At 40.9% G+C, this 21,057-nt stretch overlaps 2 protein-coding genes across 2 annotated transcripts; one reads left to right on the top strand and one right to left on the bottom strand.

Annotated features, from left to right (window-relative positions):
* Positions 1-260: 260 nt before the first annotated feature.
* Positions 261-5,301, bottom strand: lg17h22orf39 (linkage group 17 C22orf39 homolog). Its single transcript, XM_062025596.1, has 3 exons — positions 5,158-5,301; positions 1,039-1,206; positions 261-952 (listed from the first exon to the last, which is right to left on the bottom strand). The coding sequence occupies exons 1-3, from the start codon at positions 5,230-5,232 to the stop codon at positions 821-823; spliced, it is 375 nt and encodes a 124-aa protein (XP_061881580.1). The 5' UTR covers positions 5,233-5,301; the 3' UTR covers positions 261-820.
* On the top strand, positions 5,253-20,635 carry LOC133632845 (gastrula zinc finger protein xFG20-1-like). The gene is made up of 4 exons (XM_062025595.1): positions 5,253-5,613; positions 5,696-5,738; positions 15,931-16,242; positions 18,688-20,635. Exons 3-4 carry the CDS (start codon positions 15,966-15,968, stop codon positions 20,163-20,165), a joined length of 1,755 nt encoding a protein of 584 aa, XP_061881579.1. The 5' UTR covers positions 5,253-5,613; positions 5,696-5,738; positions 15,931-15,965; the 3' UTR covers positions 20,166-20,635.
* Positions 20,636-21,057: the final 422 nt, after the last annotated feature.

The raw sequence follows: 21,057 nt of genomic DNA on the forward strand, positions 1-21,057 counted from the left end.
TAGTTACCTTTAAAATCAACTAATCAGTAAAATAACTAAGTTACTTTCTAAAGGAATAAACAGTAGTCATTAATCAGATTAGTTTTTCAAGGTACCTTGGTCAACACTGGTCCTTGATCATATTTAGACAAATGTGTTTGGCAGAAACAATACCCAAAGCCTTAGTTTTTAGTTTACTCTGTAAACCAAAATCATTACTGCTTTCTTCATCTAAGACGTCAAAACACAAATTTAGGAATAAACACTAAGGCGAGTTGAGTTCATGAAATGTTTTACTTGCACATAAAAATTACCAACTGTTCCAAAACAACACACAAGTCACTGTGTTTTTTTTGTCACGATATAGATAGATGCTGTTTTTTTAACGTAGGTACAGAAAATAACTACCATAGGGGTGGGCCAAAGGGCAAACTAAATAAATACATACAGGGAGGTGCGGGTTGTAGGGTGTCTCCAGCTAAATGACAGATAGTTAATAGCAATGGACCCTTAATGGGTCCATTTGTACTCTGTGACATAAACATTGATATTATACATGTGGGCCCATTGATATAAATGCCGTTAAATGTAGCAAGCTACTTTTGCCATGTAATTTCCTAAAATTCTCCGGGATAGCTTCCCCTGTAGCATGTAGCTTAGCTTATTACATTTTCCAAGTAGCTTGCCCACCACTGTAAATATTATTTAATGAGCTTTTTTCACATACATTACACAACACCCAAACACAAATAGTGTTTACCACTTGAGAACGATAACACTCATTTGTCGTGAAATACAGTACGATGTGTAATTTACAGTTTTCAGGTTTGTCGGTGAGAGGTCAAGAATCCTGAGGTCTTTCCTGGTTGAGGGGCAAGTGCCAATCACTTGGTGGATTTTGCCTCAACTCCCACACCGGGGTGAACTTCCTCTGCTCTGCCAGTCTGTCCCTTTCACTCCTCCGCAGTGCTTCCTGCAACACGTGCATACAAAAATGATGCGTTTGCGTTTATTCTTGAAGAAAACTTTTGAAGTGAACTTTGATGTATTTAGTCGGACCTTGGCTTCAGTGCCTTGGTTTTTCTCCCACACAGTGCAGTTGTTGTAGTCCTCTTTCCACTGCATGCAGGACGGGACGGTACCGTAAGTGTAGTATTGGTGAAAACGATTCCGCAAGCTTTTACAATGTTTATATTCACTCCAGTAGTCACTGCAGGCTCGGGGTGTCTGCGAAGAGCACAAAGGAAGACATGAGCTGGGAAATATTTGCCTAAGCCAATTCTTCTCAACAAAAGAGGAGAAATATAACCTTGGAGAAAAATCAAACTTAAAAAATGTGTATGCACATACAGCACTTAAAACTTTAGCATCCAGTATGTGGAATTTGATTTTATAATGGATTAAGCAAATAACTCAAGCAAAATAATATGATGTAGTTCAAGAAACTGTTCAAACTACAAGTATTTACAAAGTACAAACTGGCAGAAGAGTTATGATAAACCTCTTGAACTGCTTAAAAATAAGATATTAATCTCATTAGGTGAATTATAACCGACGTAACTAATTATGAAGATAACTGTTAATAATAATGTTAATTGTGTACAAATTGAGAACAGGAAGTGAACATATGTGTTAGTAATCGCAATGAAGTAGACAAGAGGTATGACTATATTAAGATTAAGATTAGTTTATTTCAAAAGGGGACAATGCAATTTCATTCAACACATGGTTTAAAAAAGCCAGAATTAGCCAGAAGGCTAGTTTTCATCTGTAGTACCCTGGCCATGATGTAAAAAAAGGCAGTAAAATTACAATTTCAAAGAAAAAGAAAAGGAAGAGAGAGAGAAAGAAAAAAAGCACACGATACATATACGATATAATAAAAATAAAATACAACATCACAACATAACATTTATCTTAGCATGAAAACAGGCTCGTCTTTTAGTGCTGGCAGCTGTAGGCGTTGATAAAAGCCACATTTTCCATTTTTTTGTGAAGGCCTTGTAAGTTGTGACCAGTTTAACCTCCTCAGGTGCTGAGTTGCACACATTTGCACTCCTTACTGACCAGGCCGACTTACTGAAAGTGCTCCTGCGCAGAGGAATATAACAGTCACCTCTGACAGAGCCTTGAGTGACACGCTCACGGCTGTTTCTTTGGCTGATGAACTCTGCCAGAGGATCTGGAGCCAATTACTGCAGTACTTTATAGGTCACTTTTAAGCCTGCAAATGTGTGAAGACTGTCCCAGTTTAAAATACTGTACTTTTTCGGAATGGCACAGTGATAATAGTGCCAAGATTCTTATCCATAACTTTAATTGCTTGTTTGTACAATATTTCCAATGTTTTTTTTTAAACTCTGACCAGCCTCAGACCAGCTGGTAAGACAATAGTTGAAGTGGCTGAAAATCATTGAATGCAAATATTACGCCTATACTGGCTCACCTGCACTGGCTTCCTGCACTTAAGATGCGACTTTAAGGTTTTACTACTTACGTATAAAGTACTAAAAGGTCTAGCTCCATCCTATCTTGCTGATTGTATTGTACCGTATGTCCCAGCAAGAAATCTGCGTTCAAAGAACTCCGGCTTATAACCATGAATATTTACCATGAATTGATTTACGTGGACCCCGACTTAAACAAGTTGAAAAACTTATTCGAGTGTTACCATTTAGCGGTCAATTGTACGGAATATGTACTGTACTGTGCAATCTACTGATAAAAGTTTCAATCAATCAATCAAAAAGAGCCCAAAAAAAGTAGCGGGCTATAGAGCGTTTTCTATTCGGGCTCCAGTACTCTGGAATACCCTTCCAGTAACAGTTAGAGATGCTACCTCAGTAGAAGCATTTAAGTCCCATCTTAAAACATTTGTATACTCTAGCATTTAATAGACCCCCCCTTTTAGACCAGTTGATCTGCCTTCTCTTTTCTGCTCTGCGCCCCTCTCCTCCGTGGAGAGGTTATTAGGTGACCAAAGTCGGGACCCGGGGTGGACCACTCATCTGTGCATCAGTTGGCGACGTCTCTGCACTGCTGACTTGTCTCCACTCAAGATGATCTCCTGCTGGCCCCACTATGGACTGGACTGTCACACTATTAACTAAAGATCCACTCGACGTCCATTGCACCGGTCGCCCAGGGATCTGAGCCGGGGATGTCGTTGTGGCTTGTGCAGCCCTTTGAGACACTCGAGATTTAGGGCTATATAAATAAATTTAGATTGATTGATAGAAATACAATTTTGCAGCGTCAGTTGACATTTCATTTCGAATTGCACAAAAATTTGCGAGATTAAATTGGATTATTTTACACAATTTGCCATTATGGGCTTCAAAGGAAAGCTCTGAGTCTACAATTAACCCAAGATATTTATATTGGCTGACAATTTGTATTCTTTCTCCATTATGTAGGGTTTGGGTCAGGGTTAGTACGTCTCTGGTAGTATGTCGGGGTCAGATGATACTTTTTTTCTTTTAGTTACATACATGCCTACAGTTTTAGAAAACGTTTAGCTGTAGACAGCACTCTTGCAACCAGGTTGTAACATAGGACATTGTTTTAGTGAGTTGAGCAGCAACAATGTCTTTGGTGTGACCATGAAGGAAGAAAAACGTGTCGTCTGCATACATTAAGCATTCAGCTTCAGGACAAACAGTGGGCAAATCATTAATATAGAGGCTAAAATATAGAATATAAGTTTAGCTTCTTTCTACTCTTATTTGGACGTATTGTAAAGAAATATCCTTACCACTGCTGATTATCGGTCCTGCTAGACACCGACACCTGTTTATTAATACCACCTTAACATTTGACAACCAATTACACAAGGCGACACGGTAAAGAATCTGGTTATTATCTTCGACCCAACTCTCTCGTTTGAGTCACACATTAAGAGTGTTACTAAAACGGCCTTCTTTCATCTCCGTAATATCGCTAAAATGTGTTCCATTTTGTCCACTAGCGACGCTGAGATCATTATTCATGCGTTCGTTACGTCTCGTCACGATTACTGTAACGTATTATTTTCGGGTCTCGCTATGTCTAGCATCAAAAGATTACAGTTAGTACAAAAAGCGGCTGCTAGACTTTTGACAAGAACAAGAAAGTTTGATCATATTACGCCTATACTGGCTCACTTGCACTGGCTTCCTGTGCACTTAAGATGCGACTTTAAGGTTTTACTACTTACGTATAAAATACTACACGGTCAAGCTCCTGCCTATCTCGCCGATTGTATTGTACCATATGTCCCGGCAAGAAATCTGCGTTCAAAGAACTCCGGCTTATTAGTGATTCCCAGAGCCCAAAAAAAGTCTGCGAGCTATAGTGTTTTCTATTCGGGCTCCAATACTATGGAATGCCCTCCCGGTAACAGTTAGAGATGCTACCTCAGTAGAAGCATTTAAGTCCCATCTTAAAACTCATTTGTATACTCTAGCATTTAAATAGACTCCCTTTTTAGACCAGTTGATCTGCCGTTTCTTTTCTGCTCTGCCCTTCTCTCCCTCGGCGAGGGGGGGGGGGAACAGGTTTGGTGACCACGGATGATGCGCTGGCTGTCCAAAGTCGGGACCCGGGGTGGACCGCTCGCCTGTGCATCGGTTGGGGACATCTCTGCGCTGCTGACCTGTCTCCGCTCGGGATGGTCTCCTGCTGGCCCCACTATGGACTGGACTCTCACTATTATGTTAGATCCACTATGGACTGGACTTTCACAATATTATGCTAGATCCACTCGACGTCCATTGCACCAGTCGCCCAGGGGTCCCCTCCAAGGTTTCTCCTTGTCCCATTGGGTTGAGTTTTTCCTTGCCCTGATGTGGGATCTGAACCGAGGATGTCGTTGTGGCTTTGAGACACTCGTGATTTAGGGCTAAACATTGATTGATTGATTGACTGTTTAAAAAGGTATGTATCAAAATGTCGCTACTAGTAGCAGGAAATGCATTTATATGTAAATATACATTTTAACTGCCATTTTTCTACACATTGGCGCCTTACCGGTCTTTGGTGTGACTTTGCTAGATCAGTGTTGAGCTATTTCGCAGGACTAGCCAACTTTACCGTGAACATTTTCAACCTAAACTAAGCAACATTTTAGCTCGAGTTTAGAACATTACAAACGACATTTACTTAAATACATAAAACTCGTAAGGTCGGTGTTTAATTTACCCTCCAAAAGGTCCTCTGGGACTTCTCCATTGGTGCTGACGATGGATTCATCCACTTCCGGTTGCTTTCCAACATTAAAGTCAGGTTTTCCGTGAATAGGAGGGTTGTATATGACGTCACATCCGCCTTTTCTTCTTCGCAGCTTTAATTCACACGATGGTCAAGCAGTTAGAGCGTATCATTAAAAGATCCGTTTGCTTTTCAACATTAAAGTCAGGTTTTCCGTTATTAGGAGGGTAGCATATTATATTTGTCGTTGTTGTGGTTTGTGTCACGTTACATTATAAGCCTAGGAACCATTGTTTAGATCTGAGTTGTCCTAGGGACGTATTATAGTGTTGCTTTCATTCGCTGTTGAACTTCAAAGAAGTAAGAAGTGCAAGAAGAAGCTCCGGTGTTTGTTAAACTTAAACATTTAAAAAGACTATTTTCCCTTGCGATTGTGCTGCCAGTGAGGTATGTTGCTGTATGTTTATTGGATCATTTTGTTTGTTTTAATCGTCATTTATGTCAATTATTTTATTTGTGTTTTGTGTAGTTTGACTGTGTCCTTCGTGGATCGGTGACTGGAGGAAAATAAGGTAAAACTATTTGTAATAATAATCTGTGACATTTTGGAGTAATAAGATCGTGACAAAAAATGTTTTACATGTTTTAGCGATCAGGGATTGTTTATTTGCCAACCAAACGGCTTTAAGGAAATATGTCTCTTTGAAGTTGTCCGGGGCAATGTTGGTGTAATGTAAAACAATGTAAAACCGTTTGTAATAATAATCTTGATCATTTGGTGTATTATAAGAGCCATGACTAAAGAAAACATTGACCTGTTCTAGCAATTATGGATGTTTAATTCGCAAACTTCTTCATCGTATGGGCAGCTGTTTTCCGGCACCCGGACCTGAGGCCGAGGGTCTATGCCTTTTACCACCCCAGGCCCGGGGGGCCCTCCCGTTCATATGTCAGGACACACAGAAGTGAGCCAGGTCACCGAGCAGTCATCCAGGTCCGCCAGGCCACGCAAACCATTAGGAGCACGATAAATCGGGCAACGCAGGATCACGTGGTCGGCAGTCTGCTCCTCCGCGCCACACTCACACGTCGCGTTAGGTGCTAAGCCCCACTGGAACATGTTTGAGCGAAAGCGACCGACACCAGTTCGGAGGCGGTTAAGCCTCACCCAGGCCACTCGTGGTAGTGAGAGGCCTGGTATTGAGCCGGTGTCAGGTATGAAGTCACGGAGTCTGGAGGAGATGGTATGCTCCAGGTCCGTGCTCCATTTGTGATTCGCCCAGTGAGCCGCCCTGATGTTGTTGTCACTGCATTGATGCAGGAGCTTCAGGGCGGCTGGTACCAGTGGGTCTCTGGAGGGGAGGCGGGGCGTTGGCTCTGAGGAGAGTGTGAGCCTTTCATGGAGCAGGTGGTTCTCATCCATGTTTGCCCGGCCCGCCAGAGTTGCTACAGCACCTTGGCGACGAAGCTCAGCGGGTTGGATGCCTGCTAAGATGGGCAGTAGCTCCACAGGGGTGGGGCGCAGGCATCCAGTGATAACACGCAAGGCTTCGTTGATCGGGACATCAAGTTGTTTAGAGTGAGCACTGCGCGCCCAGACAGGTGCGCAGTACTCAGCAGTTGAGTAGACCAGGGCAAGTGCTGCTGTTCGCAGAGTTCTTGCCCCGGCACCCCAACCGGACCCGACCAACCGTCTCAGCAGTGAGACGCGGGTGTTGAGTTTCTTGCGTGTTGCCAAGAGGTGTTTACGGAAAGTGAGCGACCTGTCCAGGGTGACCCCAAGGTATTTAGGGTCAGGACGAGGGTCTTCAGGTGTAGGACGAGGCCGGCATAGGGTAAGGGAAGCCCCATCCGGCTTCCGTACCTCGAACCTGATCTCACGATCCGCTTCCCAATTGTATAGGTGGAAAGCTTGTGTCACCGTCTTGGATTCGCTGAGCTTCAATCTCCAGTTATGGAGGTAAGCCACTAAAGTCTCCATGTCCTGGCTTAGAGTTCCCTCCAAGGCCTGCCAGTCCCTGTCGGAGTGCAGCAGCGCGAGATCGTCTGCGTATGCGAACCTCCGTGAGACTGTGGCAGGCAGGTCGTATGTATAGATGTTATACAGGAGGGGAGCCAGGACAGATCCCTGGGGGACGCCATTTTTCAGGCGCCGCAACCTGCTTTTATCTCCGTTACTGGTGGTGAGAGTAAAGCTGCGATTCCAGACAAGCTCCATGATCATTTTGACCATGTGCCTGTCTGGAAGCAGGCGGAGAAGTTTGCAGGTGAGGCCGCGGTGCCAGACTGTGTCATAGGCAGCAGTCAGGTCTATGAAGACGGCACCGGCCTTCTTTTTCGCCTCAAAGCAGTCCTCGATGTCCTGGGTAAGGAGGGCGACCTGATCCACCGTGGACTTCCCACGTCGAAAACCCGCCTGCTCCCGGGGGAGGTGGGGGTCTATGATGGGCTCGACACGGGCGTGAATCAGACGCTCGAGGACTTTAAAGGGGACGCAGAGCAACGAGATTGGTCTGTAGCTCGTTACGTCATCCTTTGGCTTGTTCGGCTTGGGGATAGCGACAACAGTGGCCCTTCTCCAAATCCTGGGGATCCGGAGTTGGCGCAGGCAAGAAGACAGGAAAACTCTCAGCCAGGACTTCATTGCAGGGGCAGCGTGGAGCACGAGTTCTGGGCAGATGTTGTCAGGCCCAGCAGACTTGCCTGGTTTGGTATACTGGAGGGCAGCTGTGAACTCCTCCGGTGAAAACTCACCGGAGATGTTACACTCGCTAGATGTTGTTGTCCTCCAGAGGTCTGCAGTTTCCTGGCGCACCGCCCGGGAAAAGTCTCGATTTATCCCGGTATATGCCCCGTTTTTCACAACCTGTGCTGCAATAGCATTTGCGGTAACGGGGCATGTTCGGGGTGCGCGCTCAGACCTACCAGTCAAGTTGTTCAAAGTGCTCCACGCGATACGGCTAGTGTGCGAGAAGTCGATGGAGTGGACTGCCTCTTTCCAGCGCTGGTGCCTCTTCCTTCCAAGAGTGGAAAGAAGGGCAGTGGCTGAATTGTTAGCCTCCGGGCCATAGGGAGCCCGGAGGAAGGCGCTGTAGAGGGTCTCGCACTCGCCATCCCAGCATGGTTTGTAGTTCTTACGCCGGCCGCGTGGGATGGCTTTTTTTGGCCGCAGATGTTAGTGCCCTACAGAAGTCCTGGTATGCCTCGTCCACGTTGGGTGTGTCTGGTGGTGGGAGACACCGTGTGGACTTGTTGGTATGGAGGCGATAGAGTTTCCAATTGGCCTTCCGGAAGTTCCATCGCTTCATCGGTCCGCTCGGAACTGTTGTCACGAGGTCGGGCACCGATATCAGCGACGGTCGGTGTTGCGACCTGGGGAACATTCCTAGAACACGTCTGTCGGGGAGCTGGGTGTCCACACCGACACTCACGAAAGCCAGGTCAGGGTTCGTGTCAGTGTTATGCCGAGCGGAGTGAAAGCTGGCTGGGCCCTTCGGGTTGTAGAGAAGGTTGAGCGAGTTGCGCTCTGCCCAGTCAGAAAGAGTTTCCCCGCTCGGTGAGGTGGTACTGTATCCCCACCGTGTATGCCGGCAGTTGAAATCACCAGCATATACACACGGTGGTTCAAGCACTGGCAGTGACACTGGCGTGAGTTGTGAGGGTGGTGGTTTGTAGACGTTGACAATTTTGATGTCGCCAACGTCCACTCGCAGCCACTCGATCTCGGAGTTGTCCGGTGATCGATCGGCGAGGGTCCAGCTCAGATCGTTGTGGACAAACGTGGCAAGGCCATGCTTCTTGCTCAGGATTGACCCAGCTAGCGTGAAGTTGGTGATCGCTAGCTTGTCCGCTGTTGGGCGGTGGGTTTCCTGAAGGAGGATGACCATGGCTTGGGTGGTGTGGGCCATGTGCTCGATGACGGATGTTTTGGCATCTGTGAGCCCTTCAACGTTCAGTTGCAGTATTCTTGGTTGGAGACCGGCAGCAGTGTTGCTACCAGATCTCCGCCCAGACTGCCCCTGGACGCCAGAACGGGAGGGTACCCGAGTTGAAAGTTTTTTGTTTCGCCGCGTTGCCATGGAGTAGAGCAGCGCGGTTACTTGCAGGGATCACGGCGTGAACGTAAACTTTCTCGATCGCAAACTAAATATGTATCATTGAAGTTATAACTTTTTTTAGTAGGCCTTTATAAAGGCCTACTAAAATGATTTTTTTTTATTTAAACGGTGATAGCAAATCCATTCTATGTGTCATACTTGATCATTTGGCGATATTGCCATATTTTTGCTGAAAGGATTTAGTAGAGAACAACGACGATAAAGTTCGCAACTTTTGGTCGCTGATAAAAAAAAGCCTTGCCTATACCGGAAGTAGCGTGATGTCACAGGAGGAAGGGCTGCTCACATTTTCCTATTGTTTACAATGCAGCGAGAGGGATTCGGACCGAGAAAGCGACGATTACCCCATTAATTTGAGCGAGGATGAAAGATTCGTGAATGAGGAACGTGAGAGTGAAGGACTAGCGTGCAGTGCAGGACGCATCTTTTTTCGCTCTGACCGTAACTTAGGTACAAGGGCTCATTGGATTCCACACTTTCTCCTTTTTCTATTGTGGATCACGGATTTGTATTTTAAACCACCTCGGATACTATATCCTCTTGAAAATGAGAGTCGAGAACGCGAAATGGACATTCACAGTGACTTTTATCTCCACGACAATACATCGGCGAAACACTTTAGCTACGGAGCTAACGTGATAGCATCGGGCTCAAATGCAGATAGACACAAAATAAATAAACCCCTGACTGGAAGGATAGACAGAAAATCAACAATACTATTAAACCCTGGACCTGTAAATACACGGTTAATGCTTTCCAGCTTGGCGAAGCTTAACAATGCTGTTGCTAACGACGCCATTGAAGCTAACTTAGCAACAAGACCTCACAGAGCTATGATAAAAACATTAGCGCTCCACCTACGCCAGCCAGCCCTCATCTGCTCATCAACACCCGTGCTCACCTGCGTTCCAGCGATCGACGGAAGGACGAAGGACTTCACCCAATCATCCGTGCGGTCGGCGGCTAGCGTCGGCTAGCGCGTCTGCTATCCAAGTCAAAGTCCTCCTGGTTGTGTTGCTACAGCCAGCCGCTAATACACCGATCCCACCTACAACTTTCTTCTTTGCAGTCTTCATTGTTCATTAAACAAATTGCAAAAGATTCACCAACACAGATGTCCAGAATACTGTGGAATTTTGAGATGAAAACAGAGCTTTTTTGTATTGGATTCAATGGTGTACCAATACTTCCGTTTAACTAGTGACGTCACGCGCATACGTCATCATACATAGACATTTTCAACCGGAAGTTTAAAAACAATATAAACAAACAAGGAAATTTGGCTCCAACAGTTTTTATTTTTTATAGTAAATTATTATAATATTATTTCTTCTTAGCTTGTCTCGTTATTGTTATCAATTTGTTTTTGTAAACCTTATATTTCGTTTCAGCATCCTTTGTTCTTACTTTTATGAAGTCTCTATAAAGTTTGTTTTTCTTTTTACAAGCATTCTGTAGTCCCTTTATAATCCAAGGCTTTTTATTGTAGCTGTGTCTTTGTTTCCATACATTCGGACAATGCTTTTCATACAATAATAAATATATATTAAGAATAGCCTCATATGCAGCATTTTCCTCTCCCACATACACCTCAAACCAGTCTGCTTCAAATAAGTCCTTCCTGAACTTATTTATTGCCTCTTCAGTCCTTTTCCTTTCTCCTCCCTCTTTCTATACATTTGACAGTCATAAGTAAAAAACATGGGTAAGTGGTCACTTATATCATTAATTACTAGTCCACTTTTTATATTATTTTCTATGACATTTATGAAGATGTGATCGATTAACGTTGCACAATTTGTCGTTATTCTACTGGGTTTGGTGATCAATGGATAAAGCCCTCTATTATATACCACATCCAAGAAGTCTCTTGTTGATTTCTTTGAGACCCTTGTGATTTAGGGCTATATAAATAAACATTGATTGATTGATTGATTTCTGGGTGAGCTTAGCAGGTCTATGTTATAGTTGCCACACATGACGAATGTTTTCTTTTCCTTTACCTTAAACAATAATTCTTGCAGACTATCAGTAAATGCTTCTACCTTAGACCCAGGTGTCCTATATACTCTTTTTTTCTATGTCTACCTCCACAGTTACACATTCAAATAAATAAATAATCGATTACCACTGTCATACATTCAACTGGTCTGCATTTCAAGTCATAGTCAACAAACAGGGCCACACACCCTCCCTTCTTGTTTCTTCTACTATTGTGATACAACTCATACCCGTCAATGGAGAAATCGATACCTCTGTCTTTATCGATCCATGTTTGAGAAAGTGCTAGTATTTTGAAGTTGCCATGTAGAGTCTTCAAATATTCGTCAATCTTCGAGAAATTCGCATATAAGCTTCTGCAGTTGAAATGTATTAAAGAAAATGTATTATCCAAACTAACACTATCATTAAATTGTTCCTCGGTATAGTAGTCACAAATATTATTATTATAGAGGTTTATTTGAAATAGGGACAGATACAAAAACATAGACATCTGAAACAGTTATCCAATGTATGCATCATAGTGTTTGTAGCCAAAGCTAATTTACAACACACCAACAACAACACAGATCCAACATCATTAAAATAGGAAAATAAAAAATAGAATGAGTCGATAATAATGATAATAGTAATAATACAGACAAAGTGCAAACTAGATAAAAGCCAATAATAATAATAACACAGACAAAGTGCAGACTAGATAAAAACCAATTAGTAAAAATGAGTAAAAACTAAACATGGGAACACGATTGTTGCTCAACTAGCCATAATTTTGTTTGTTTTTTGAAAGTGACAAGTGCAGGTATACTTTTCAAAGTGTCCGGTAAAGAGTTCCATAGTTGTGGTCCTTTTATTGAAAAGGCAGTCTGGGCAAAAGATGTTCTACGGAATGGAACACAACAGTTGCCTTTTGACATTGCTCGGGTGGTAGATCTGGTACCACTTTGCAGTCTTGTAATTGCCTTGCAGAGCAATTGGGGAGCAGAGTTATGCAAGCATTTAAAAACCAGTTTGACTGTGTGTAACAAAATAAAATTGGTAAAACTTAAAATATTGTATTTGGTTAAAATTTGGCAATGATGATATCGTATACTCTTCTTGTCAAGGACTTTCAAGGCGCGGTTATAAAGACACTCAATGGTCTTTATTGATGACTGGTGTGCCTGCTGGGACCATGTAGTTAAGCCATAAGATATGTGTGAAAGAATCATTGAATTCATAAAAGTAAAAGCACAGCAAAGAGTTAAGCAGTGTCTTATAATCTTAAAACAGCCTAGGTTTGCCTTCAGGGTTTTACACATTTTCTTAATGTGACTTTTAAAATTCAGCTGATAGTCTATGATTATGCCTAAATATTTGACTTCAGGTACTTGTTCAATGAGCTCCTCATTAATTTTTATATTCAGGTTTGTTTGAGGTAGCTTTTTTATGGAGAAGCAGACAGAGTTAGTCTTTTTAGTGTTTAGGGTTAAACAGGATGATGCCAGCCAAGATGCTTTTTTGTCTAATTTTAGCATTTAAATTCTCAGCAACTAGAGTACAGGTCTTACCTGATGTATATACGACTGTGTCATCCTCATATATCTGTAGATCTATATCTATGCATACATCTGGTAGGTCATTGATGTATAGACTGAATAGTATCGGTCCCAAGACACTACCTTGAGGTATCCCTGTTTTCAATTTTGCGGAAGGAAGATGTCACATTATTAATGGTGACACTTTGTTCACAACCCCTTAGATATGATTCAAACCAGGACAATGACTGTTTGGATAAGTTGAATTTACTTAGTTTTGAAATTAAAATGTCATGATTGACTGTATCAAATGCTTTTTTTAAGTCTAGAAATACTGCACCGACCACCTGTCCTTTGTCAAGGGAATGTTTGATCTTTTCAGTTAAAAAACAAGTGGCAGATTCTGTAGAATGGTTACGTCTGAATCCGAATTGCAGGGCAGTCAAATAGTGATTTGTCTCAAGGTGGTGCATTAGTTGTTCCAGTAGCATTGATTGAGTTGAACAGATGGTTTTCTGGGTCAACATCATATTCAAAGTCATATGATTTATAGTCCGTGTATTCAGCTCTTGAAAACGATTGATTCTCAGTTGTCTCACCTTCTCGCCGTGTATCCTTCCCCCGTCTCCAGCCAAGGATGAGCCATGTCAGTCATAGGCTTAACAGTTCTCATCTATATTGATCCAAGTCGCGGAGCTCTCAAATCGTGACAACTTTGGCTTCTTCAGATGTTCCATTCAGCCGAATTATGATTCTGCAGTTCCGTGTCCATGTTGCTTGTATCTTGTTTTCTTTTCTGAGGATGCGTGCTTGTCTTGTAATGTCGGCATTCTTCTTTGTAAGATGTTCATTGATGTAAACCCCAGTTCCCTTCAGCTTCCTTCCCTGCCGTACTAACTCCGTTTTATGTTTTCGATTCACAAACCGGATCACAATGGCTGAGTTGGTTCTGCTGTCCTTCCAGGGGAGAGTATGGAACGCCGAAATGCTGTCACTTTGAAGAGTCATGTTCTTACTTGTGAAGAAGTTAATTACTTGCCGTTTAAGTGTCTCAAGTTCGTCTGCCGGGGCTTTGGCGTCCTTGTCGGCGTCCCTGCTGCGAGCCCCGGCCACTCTTGCATATGTTGGATGTTTGGTTTCCAGTCCGCTTATAATCAAATCGTCCATTCTGCTGTACTGTTCAAATTCGTCAATTCTTGTTTCTAGGTCGACAATTGTTTTGTCTTTCTCCTTGATTATGTTTTTCAGCGTTTTGATTTCGGTGTCAACAACTCCATGAGTGTGTCTTGCTGTTTGGCCACAGTCTTTACATCCTCCGACAGGGAGTTAAGAGATTTTCTGATCTCCTCCACGTCTTCCTCGAGTTTCTTGTAATTTGCACACATTTTCTTGATTCACTTGGTTTTCTTCTTAGCTTCAGTTTGGTTTCTTTAGTTTTACTCAGTTTTTCTCAGAGTAGCTTGCTAAAACTCAGAAACTGAATTGCCGAGACGCTGCCGTGCTTGTGCAACAACTAACAACATAACATTCTGCATGTAATGGGAGTTATTTAGTTGGTTTTATTTTAATATTTACATTTTTGTTACAATGTTGCTCTTTGTCCGCCCTTTGCAGGTTTATTTCTAAAAAAGTAGAAATACAACAATACAGTTTTCTAAACCGCTCTTTGATGACGCAGAACAGCAGTTTCTTTCAAATAGCCATAAATCCATCTCTACTGTATATACACTACCGTTCAAAAGTTTGGGGTCACATTGAAATGTCCTTATTTTTGAAGGAAAAGCACTGTACTTTTCAATGAAGATAACTTTAAACTAGTCTTAACTTTAAAGAAATACACTCTATACATTGCTAATGTGGTAAATGACTATTCTAGCTGCAAATGTCTGGTTTTTGGTGCAATATCTACATAGGTGTATAGAGGCCCATTTCCAGCAACTATCACCCCAGTGTTCTAATGGTACAATGTGTTTGCTCATTGGCTCAGAAGGCTAATTGATGATTAGAAAACCCTTGTGCAATCATTCTCACACATCTGAAAACAGTTTAGCTCATTACAGAAGCTACAAAACTGACCTTCCTTTGAGCAGATTGAGTTTCTGGAGCATCACATTTGTGGGGTCAATTAAACGCTCAAAATGGCCAGAAAAAGAGAACTTTCATCTGAAACTCGACAGTCTATTCTTGTTCTTAGAAATAAAGGCTATTCCACAAAATTGTTTGGGTGACCCCAAACTTTTGAACGGTAGTGTACGTTATGAGTGTGTTTGGGGTGTGCCGAGTCAAAGTATTAGGCAGGCACAATAACCAGGAAAAGGAGGTGTAGAAAAGAGAAACTACCAACCGAACGGACAGAAAAGCAATCCCAAATAAGCTACTACTCGTTCAAAAACAAGCCGAAAAAACCACAGCCTACGACTCACTAGATTATTGCAAGTGACTTTTGGAAAGAAAAAAAGAGCCCATAGTTGTATTAGGACTTGGCAACACTCCATGCATTCTGCATGTGTGTGTGTAACCTAGCAGTCCCGCCTCCGCTCATCAAGACAAAGATTGTGGATGACTGACAAGCAGATTCACTCAATTGATTTAATTCTGCTGTTGAATAAACATGGCAATTTATCTATGACGGTAAATATATTATATAAATAAATTACAAGTTAATTTTCATTTACCATTCGAATAATTGATTTGTTTACTATCTGGAGTTTTTAAGGAGCAGAGTCAAAGAACCGGCTCCATTGAGACTCCAACTTTATTCTGAAAATATGAGTAAAATGAATTTCTAATAATCATATCAAATGTTTATTATTGATATGCTCAACATGAGGCAAACATATTGCTACAAAAAACATTGTAATACACAAAAACAATGTCCCATCTGTATTAGATACTTAATTCTCACACATAAAATGATTGTGCACAAACACTTAGAAAGCTATACTTGTAAAAGCATTTTAGTGGCTAACATGATGTAAAAAACGAATGAAAAATGGACGTAGTGACGACAATACACAGAAATTAAATCAAAACATAAACTAGCAATTTGTGAATATGTGGAATGAAGTACAATCTTGTCTTACGCTGGCAAACTAAGTCCAACTATTATATGCTCCTTTCTTCCACAGCTCCCAACTTGAGTCATCTTTAACTCCGGCGCAGGATGGAAGCACGGTGGCGTCATGGAGACTTAGCTGCTCGAGAGCCTCCATCAAAGAAGAAAAAGGTTGAAGTTGGCAGCGCTCCAATCGCGCTTAAAATGAAAATGTTAAAAGAGTTTGTAAAGGAGCGACTACAGATGGCAGCTGATGACATATCCAGACTGTTTGAAAGAACGATATTGTCGTACGAGAAGGAACTTTCTCCAACAAGAGAGCAGAAGGAGCGACATCGACAACTAGAAGTTGTTGACAAGATTCCTCTTGTATTCCACTTTGAAGGTATTTTACATGTATACTAGTCTTCTACTTCATCTGTTGACACAAGTTCTATATCCTATGTACACACCACAGGAAACAAGAGAAACGTGTTTTATTTATTAAATCACAATAACGGAAATATAAAATCCACGATGGCGACCAATGAAAAAAAAAATGACAACCTAAAGGAAGTGGTTGAAAGCTTCAATAATTATTTTGTAAATATTGGACCAAAATTGGAAGAAAAGATTCCAGACCCAGTTTCAATTGAGGACTATAATGATACCATAGAGCGAAATCCCAACTCCATGTTCCTCAGTAATGTGACACAGGAGGAAATAGTTACAATCGTGAAAAAATGTAAATCTAAGACTTCAACTGATTGTAACGGAATTGAGATGGAAACGATAAAAAAGGTTATTGAAGACATCTCAGGACCATTAATGTATATTAGTAACCTATCATTTCAAACAGGTACATTTCCAAACAAAATGAAAATTGCTAAAGTTGCACCAATTTATAAGACTGGAGACAAACATCAATTTACAAATTATAGACCTGTTTCTTTACTTCCACAATTTTCTAAAATCATTGAAAAACTGTTTTTAATAACAGATTAGAGAGTTTCATAAATAAAAATAGAATACTCGAAGAGAACCAATATGGATACAGAGCTAATGTTTCAACTTCAATGGCTTTAATTGAAATTACAGAAGAAATTACCAATGCAATAGATAGTAAAAAATGTGCGGTAGCAGTTTTTATGGATCTAACTAAAGCATTTGACACTATTAATCACAATATTTTAATAAAAAAACTAGAATGATATGGCATCAGAGGGTTAGTCTTGAACTGGATAAGAAGTTATCTAACGAACAGGAAACAATACGTGAAGCTAGGCGAACACACGTCTACAACGCTAAATATATCCTGTGGTGTACCTCAGGGATCAATACTAGGACCTAAATTATTCAATCTCTATATAAATGACATTTGTAAAGTTACAAAAGATTTAAAGTTAGTATTATTTGCGGGTGATACAACAGCGTTTTGTTCAGGAGAGAACAAACAAAAGATAATACAAATAATAACAGAATAAATTAACAAATTAAAAAGATGGTTTGACAAGAACAGACTATCGTTGAATCTCAGTAAAACTAAAATAATGCTATTTGGTAACAGTAGAAGAGAAAGTCAAACACAAATACAAATAGACGGAAAATAAATTGAAAGAGTAAACAAAACCAAATTTCTAGGTATAATGATTGATGATAAATTGAACTGGAAAGCTCACGTAAAAAATATACAACATAAAGTAGCAAGAAACACGTCAATTGAATAAGGCAAAACATGTTCTAGACAAAAAATCACTTCATATTCTCTACTGCTCCCTAGTGTTACCATATCTGAGTTACTGTGTAGAAATATGGGGAAATAATTACAAAAGTACACTTCATTCATTAATGGTGTTACAAAAAAGATCAGTTAGAATAATACATAATGTTGGATATAGAGAACATACAAATCCTTTATTTATTGAACCAAAGATAAATTCCACGACATAGTGAATTTGCAAACAGCTAAAATTATACACAAAGCAAACTATAACCTGCTACCCAAGAATATACAACAATTCTTCTCAAAAAAAGAGGAGAAATATTATCTTAGAGAGAAATGTAATTTAAAACATTTGTATGCACGTACAACACTTAAGACCTTCAGTATATCAGTATGTGGAATTAAATGATGGAATGGATTAAGCAAAGCAATCAAACAATGTACTAATATGATCCACTTCAAGAAACTCTTCAAACTTAAAGTGTTTACAAAGTACAAAGAAGAAACCATGATAAACATTCTGAATTTATTTAATTCATCCATTCTTTCACTCTCATAATAATCTTACTTATCTCATCATATGAAATGTAACTTACTTCACCAATTATTATTTATTTATTCATTTTTATTGTGATTACTTATGGAGTATATTGTGAATAAATTGAGAACAGGAAGTGAACAAAAGTTTTAGCAACTGTTATGTAAAAGAAAAGGGGTAGGATTAAATAAGCTCTGCTTCTTCCTACTCCTTTTCGAACATGTTGAAAAGAGAAACTGGAAATTGTGATGTATCATGTTGTATGCTTGCATGTTCGAAATAAACTCAACTCAACAACTCAATGTACACTTTTGACATGTAGAAGATAGTGGTACACACACTGCCTTGTGTTGGATGTTACCTTATAACCAGTAAATTTTGTTAAATTGTAGACAATGAAATTCACAATAATTTTAAAAAAAAAATAATTTTTAACTGCATTCTCTCCACATATCTTAAGGAGTATTTCTCTAATAAGTACCAACAATATTGATCAATATTTTGGCCCTTGAACAAAATAACAATGCTAAAACAAAAATAGAGTAGTAAATCAAATTCCATAATAATTACTCACTATTTGTGTCTCGCAGACATCCAGCAGTCGAGTTGTCATGGGGAAAAATGTCACCCTCAGCTGCAGGGGTGGGGCACCACTTTGAAGCAGAAAGATGTACAGCTTCCTTACATTAAAGAGGAAGAGAAGGAGCCACTGCACCTTAAAGAAAAAGAAGAGGAGACAGAGTCCCCCCACACCATAAAGGAAGAGGAGCCACAGTCCACCCACACTAAAGTAAAAAAGACCCCCCCCCCCATAAAAGAGGAAGAGGAGGAGCCACTACCCCCTTATATTAAAGAGGAACAGGAGCTATGGCTCACTCGGGAGGAAGAATGTCTTTTAGGGCTGGAGGAGCCTGATCTCACCAAGTTTTCAACTAGTAAGACTAGTTGTAATCACAGGGAGGATATGAGCGGGGCAGAGCCACCACGACACATGACATCAGAAGCTGATGGAGACCACTATGGACAGCTTCCTTACATTAAAGAGGAAGAGAAGGAGCCACTGCACCTCATAGAAAAAGAAGTGGAGACAAAGTCCCCCCACACCATAAAGGAAGAGGAGCCACAGTCCACCCACACTAAAGTAAAAAAGACCCCGTGTCCCCACATAAAAGAGGAAGAGGAGGAGCCACTGCCCCCTTTTATTAAAGAGGAACAGGAGAAGCTATGTCTCACTCAGGAGGAAGAGTGTCTTTTAGGGCTGGAGGAGGCTGATCTCACCAAGTTTTCAACGAGTAAGACTAGTTGTAATCACAGGGAGGATATGAGCGGGGCAGAGCCACCACAACACATGACATCAGAAGCTGATGGAGACCACTGTGGAGGATCAAAAGCCGAAAACATATTAGCTCCACTATCAGACTGTGACGGCCCAATATCACACTCTTTTGAGGATGAAAACGGGGACGGCACCCAAGAAGCTTTGAGCAGCAATACAGACGGTGAAAGTGATAAGAAGACCCGCACTGACAAAGAACACTCTGAATGCTCAAAAAAGACTAAAGGAACCCCCTTTAGTTGCTTAGTCTGTGGTCAAATATTTCCTGACAAAACGCAAGTGAAAAGACACATGAGAACACATACTGGAGAAAATCCCTCCAGTTGCTCAGTCTGCGGTAAAGGATTTTCTGAGAAAAAGCATGCACGAAGACACATGAAAACGCACACTGGAGAAAAACATTTTAGGTGCTCAGTTTGTTTTAAAAGTTTCAATCAAAAACACTATCTCCAATCACACATGAGAACACACACCGGAGAAAAACCCTTTAGTTGCTCAGTCTGCGGTAAAGGATTTCCTGAGAAAATTAATGTACCAAGACACATGAAAACGCACACTGGAGAAAAACCTTTTAAGTGCTCAGTTTGTTTTAAAAGTTTTATTCAAAAACACCATCTCCAATCACACATGAGAACACACACTGGAGAAAACCCCTTTAGTTGCTCAGTCTGCGGTAAAGGATTTCCTGAGAAAATTAATGTACAAAGACACATGAAAACGCACACTGGATAAAAACCCTTTTGTTTCTCAGTTTGTTGTAAAAGTTTCTCTTACATAAATAATATGAAATCACACATGAGAACACACACACGAGGGGAGAAAGTTTTAGTTGCTTGGTTTGTGCTACAAGATTTCCTGTGATCCTTTTTGAAAATAAGCATGAGGGTCTACTTTTTGTTTTACCTGACTTCCATGCAGGCTGTGTGGATGCCCCATTAGAAAATAAATGTTCTACTGGTGTTTTAAGATGATATACTGAAGAGATATGTTGCCAACGGCTGTATTTAAATGTGGATATTGAAAGCAACACTTGTTTCTCATCCGTCTGTTAAGGTGTGAATATTGTTTTCCAAATGTTGTATTTATTCGTACAGTGCAAATCAACATGTTTTTTTTCTTATTTTGTTTTCTATGAACAATGCAAATCTTGCTGTTAAGAGTTTTTCTTTATCTTGATACGGAATAAATATTTGTTGAGTGTATGTTTTGTGTTGTCATTACTTATGTTAACCCTGCAGTATTATGGGTGCTTTCATGCTGGAGATTATTGTCTAGCCTGGCGGAGGCACCGCCGTAAAATCACAAAAACACACAGTATGACGCTAGAATAAAACATTTCAACACACTTAGCACACAATTAACACAGCAACTGCAGAGCAGACAACTTTTTGAGTTGGGAGCCGTATTTGGTTTAAACAATTTGGGGCCGGGCTAGGAGACACCGAGAGTAACAAGCAGTGGAAAATGGATTAAAAAAGACATATTTTAAAATATAATTTAAAAAACATATATACAGTCGCGATCAAAAGCGACTGTATATATGACTTTTAGCCTGATTTAGCCATTTCTTTACCACTTTAGATGTGTGTTTGGGGTCATTGTCCTGTTGGAACACCCAACTGCG

This window comes from Entelurus aequoreus, linkage group LG17 (genome assembly GCF_033978785.1).
Source record: "Entelurus aequoreus isolate RoL-2023_Sb linkage group LG17, RoL_Eaeq_v1.1, whole genome shotgun sequence".
Taxonomy (NCBI): Eukaryota; Metazoa; Chordata; class Actinopteri; order Syngnathiformes; family Syngnathidae; genus Entelurus; species Entelurus aequoreus.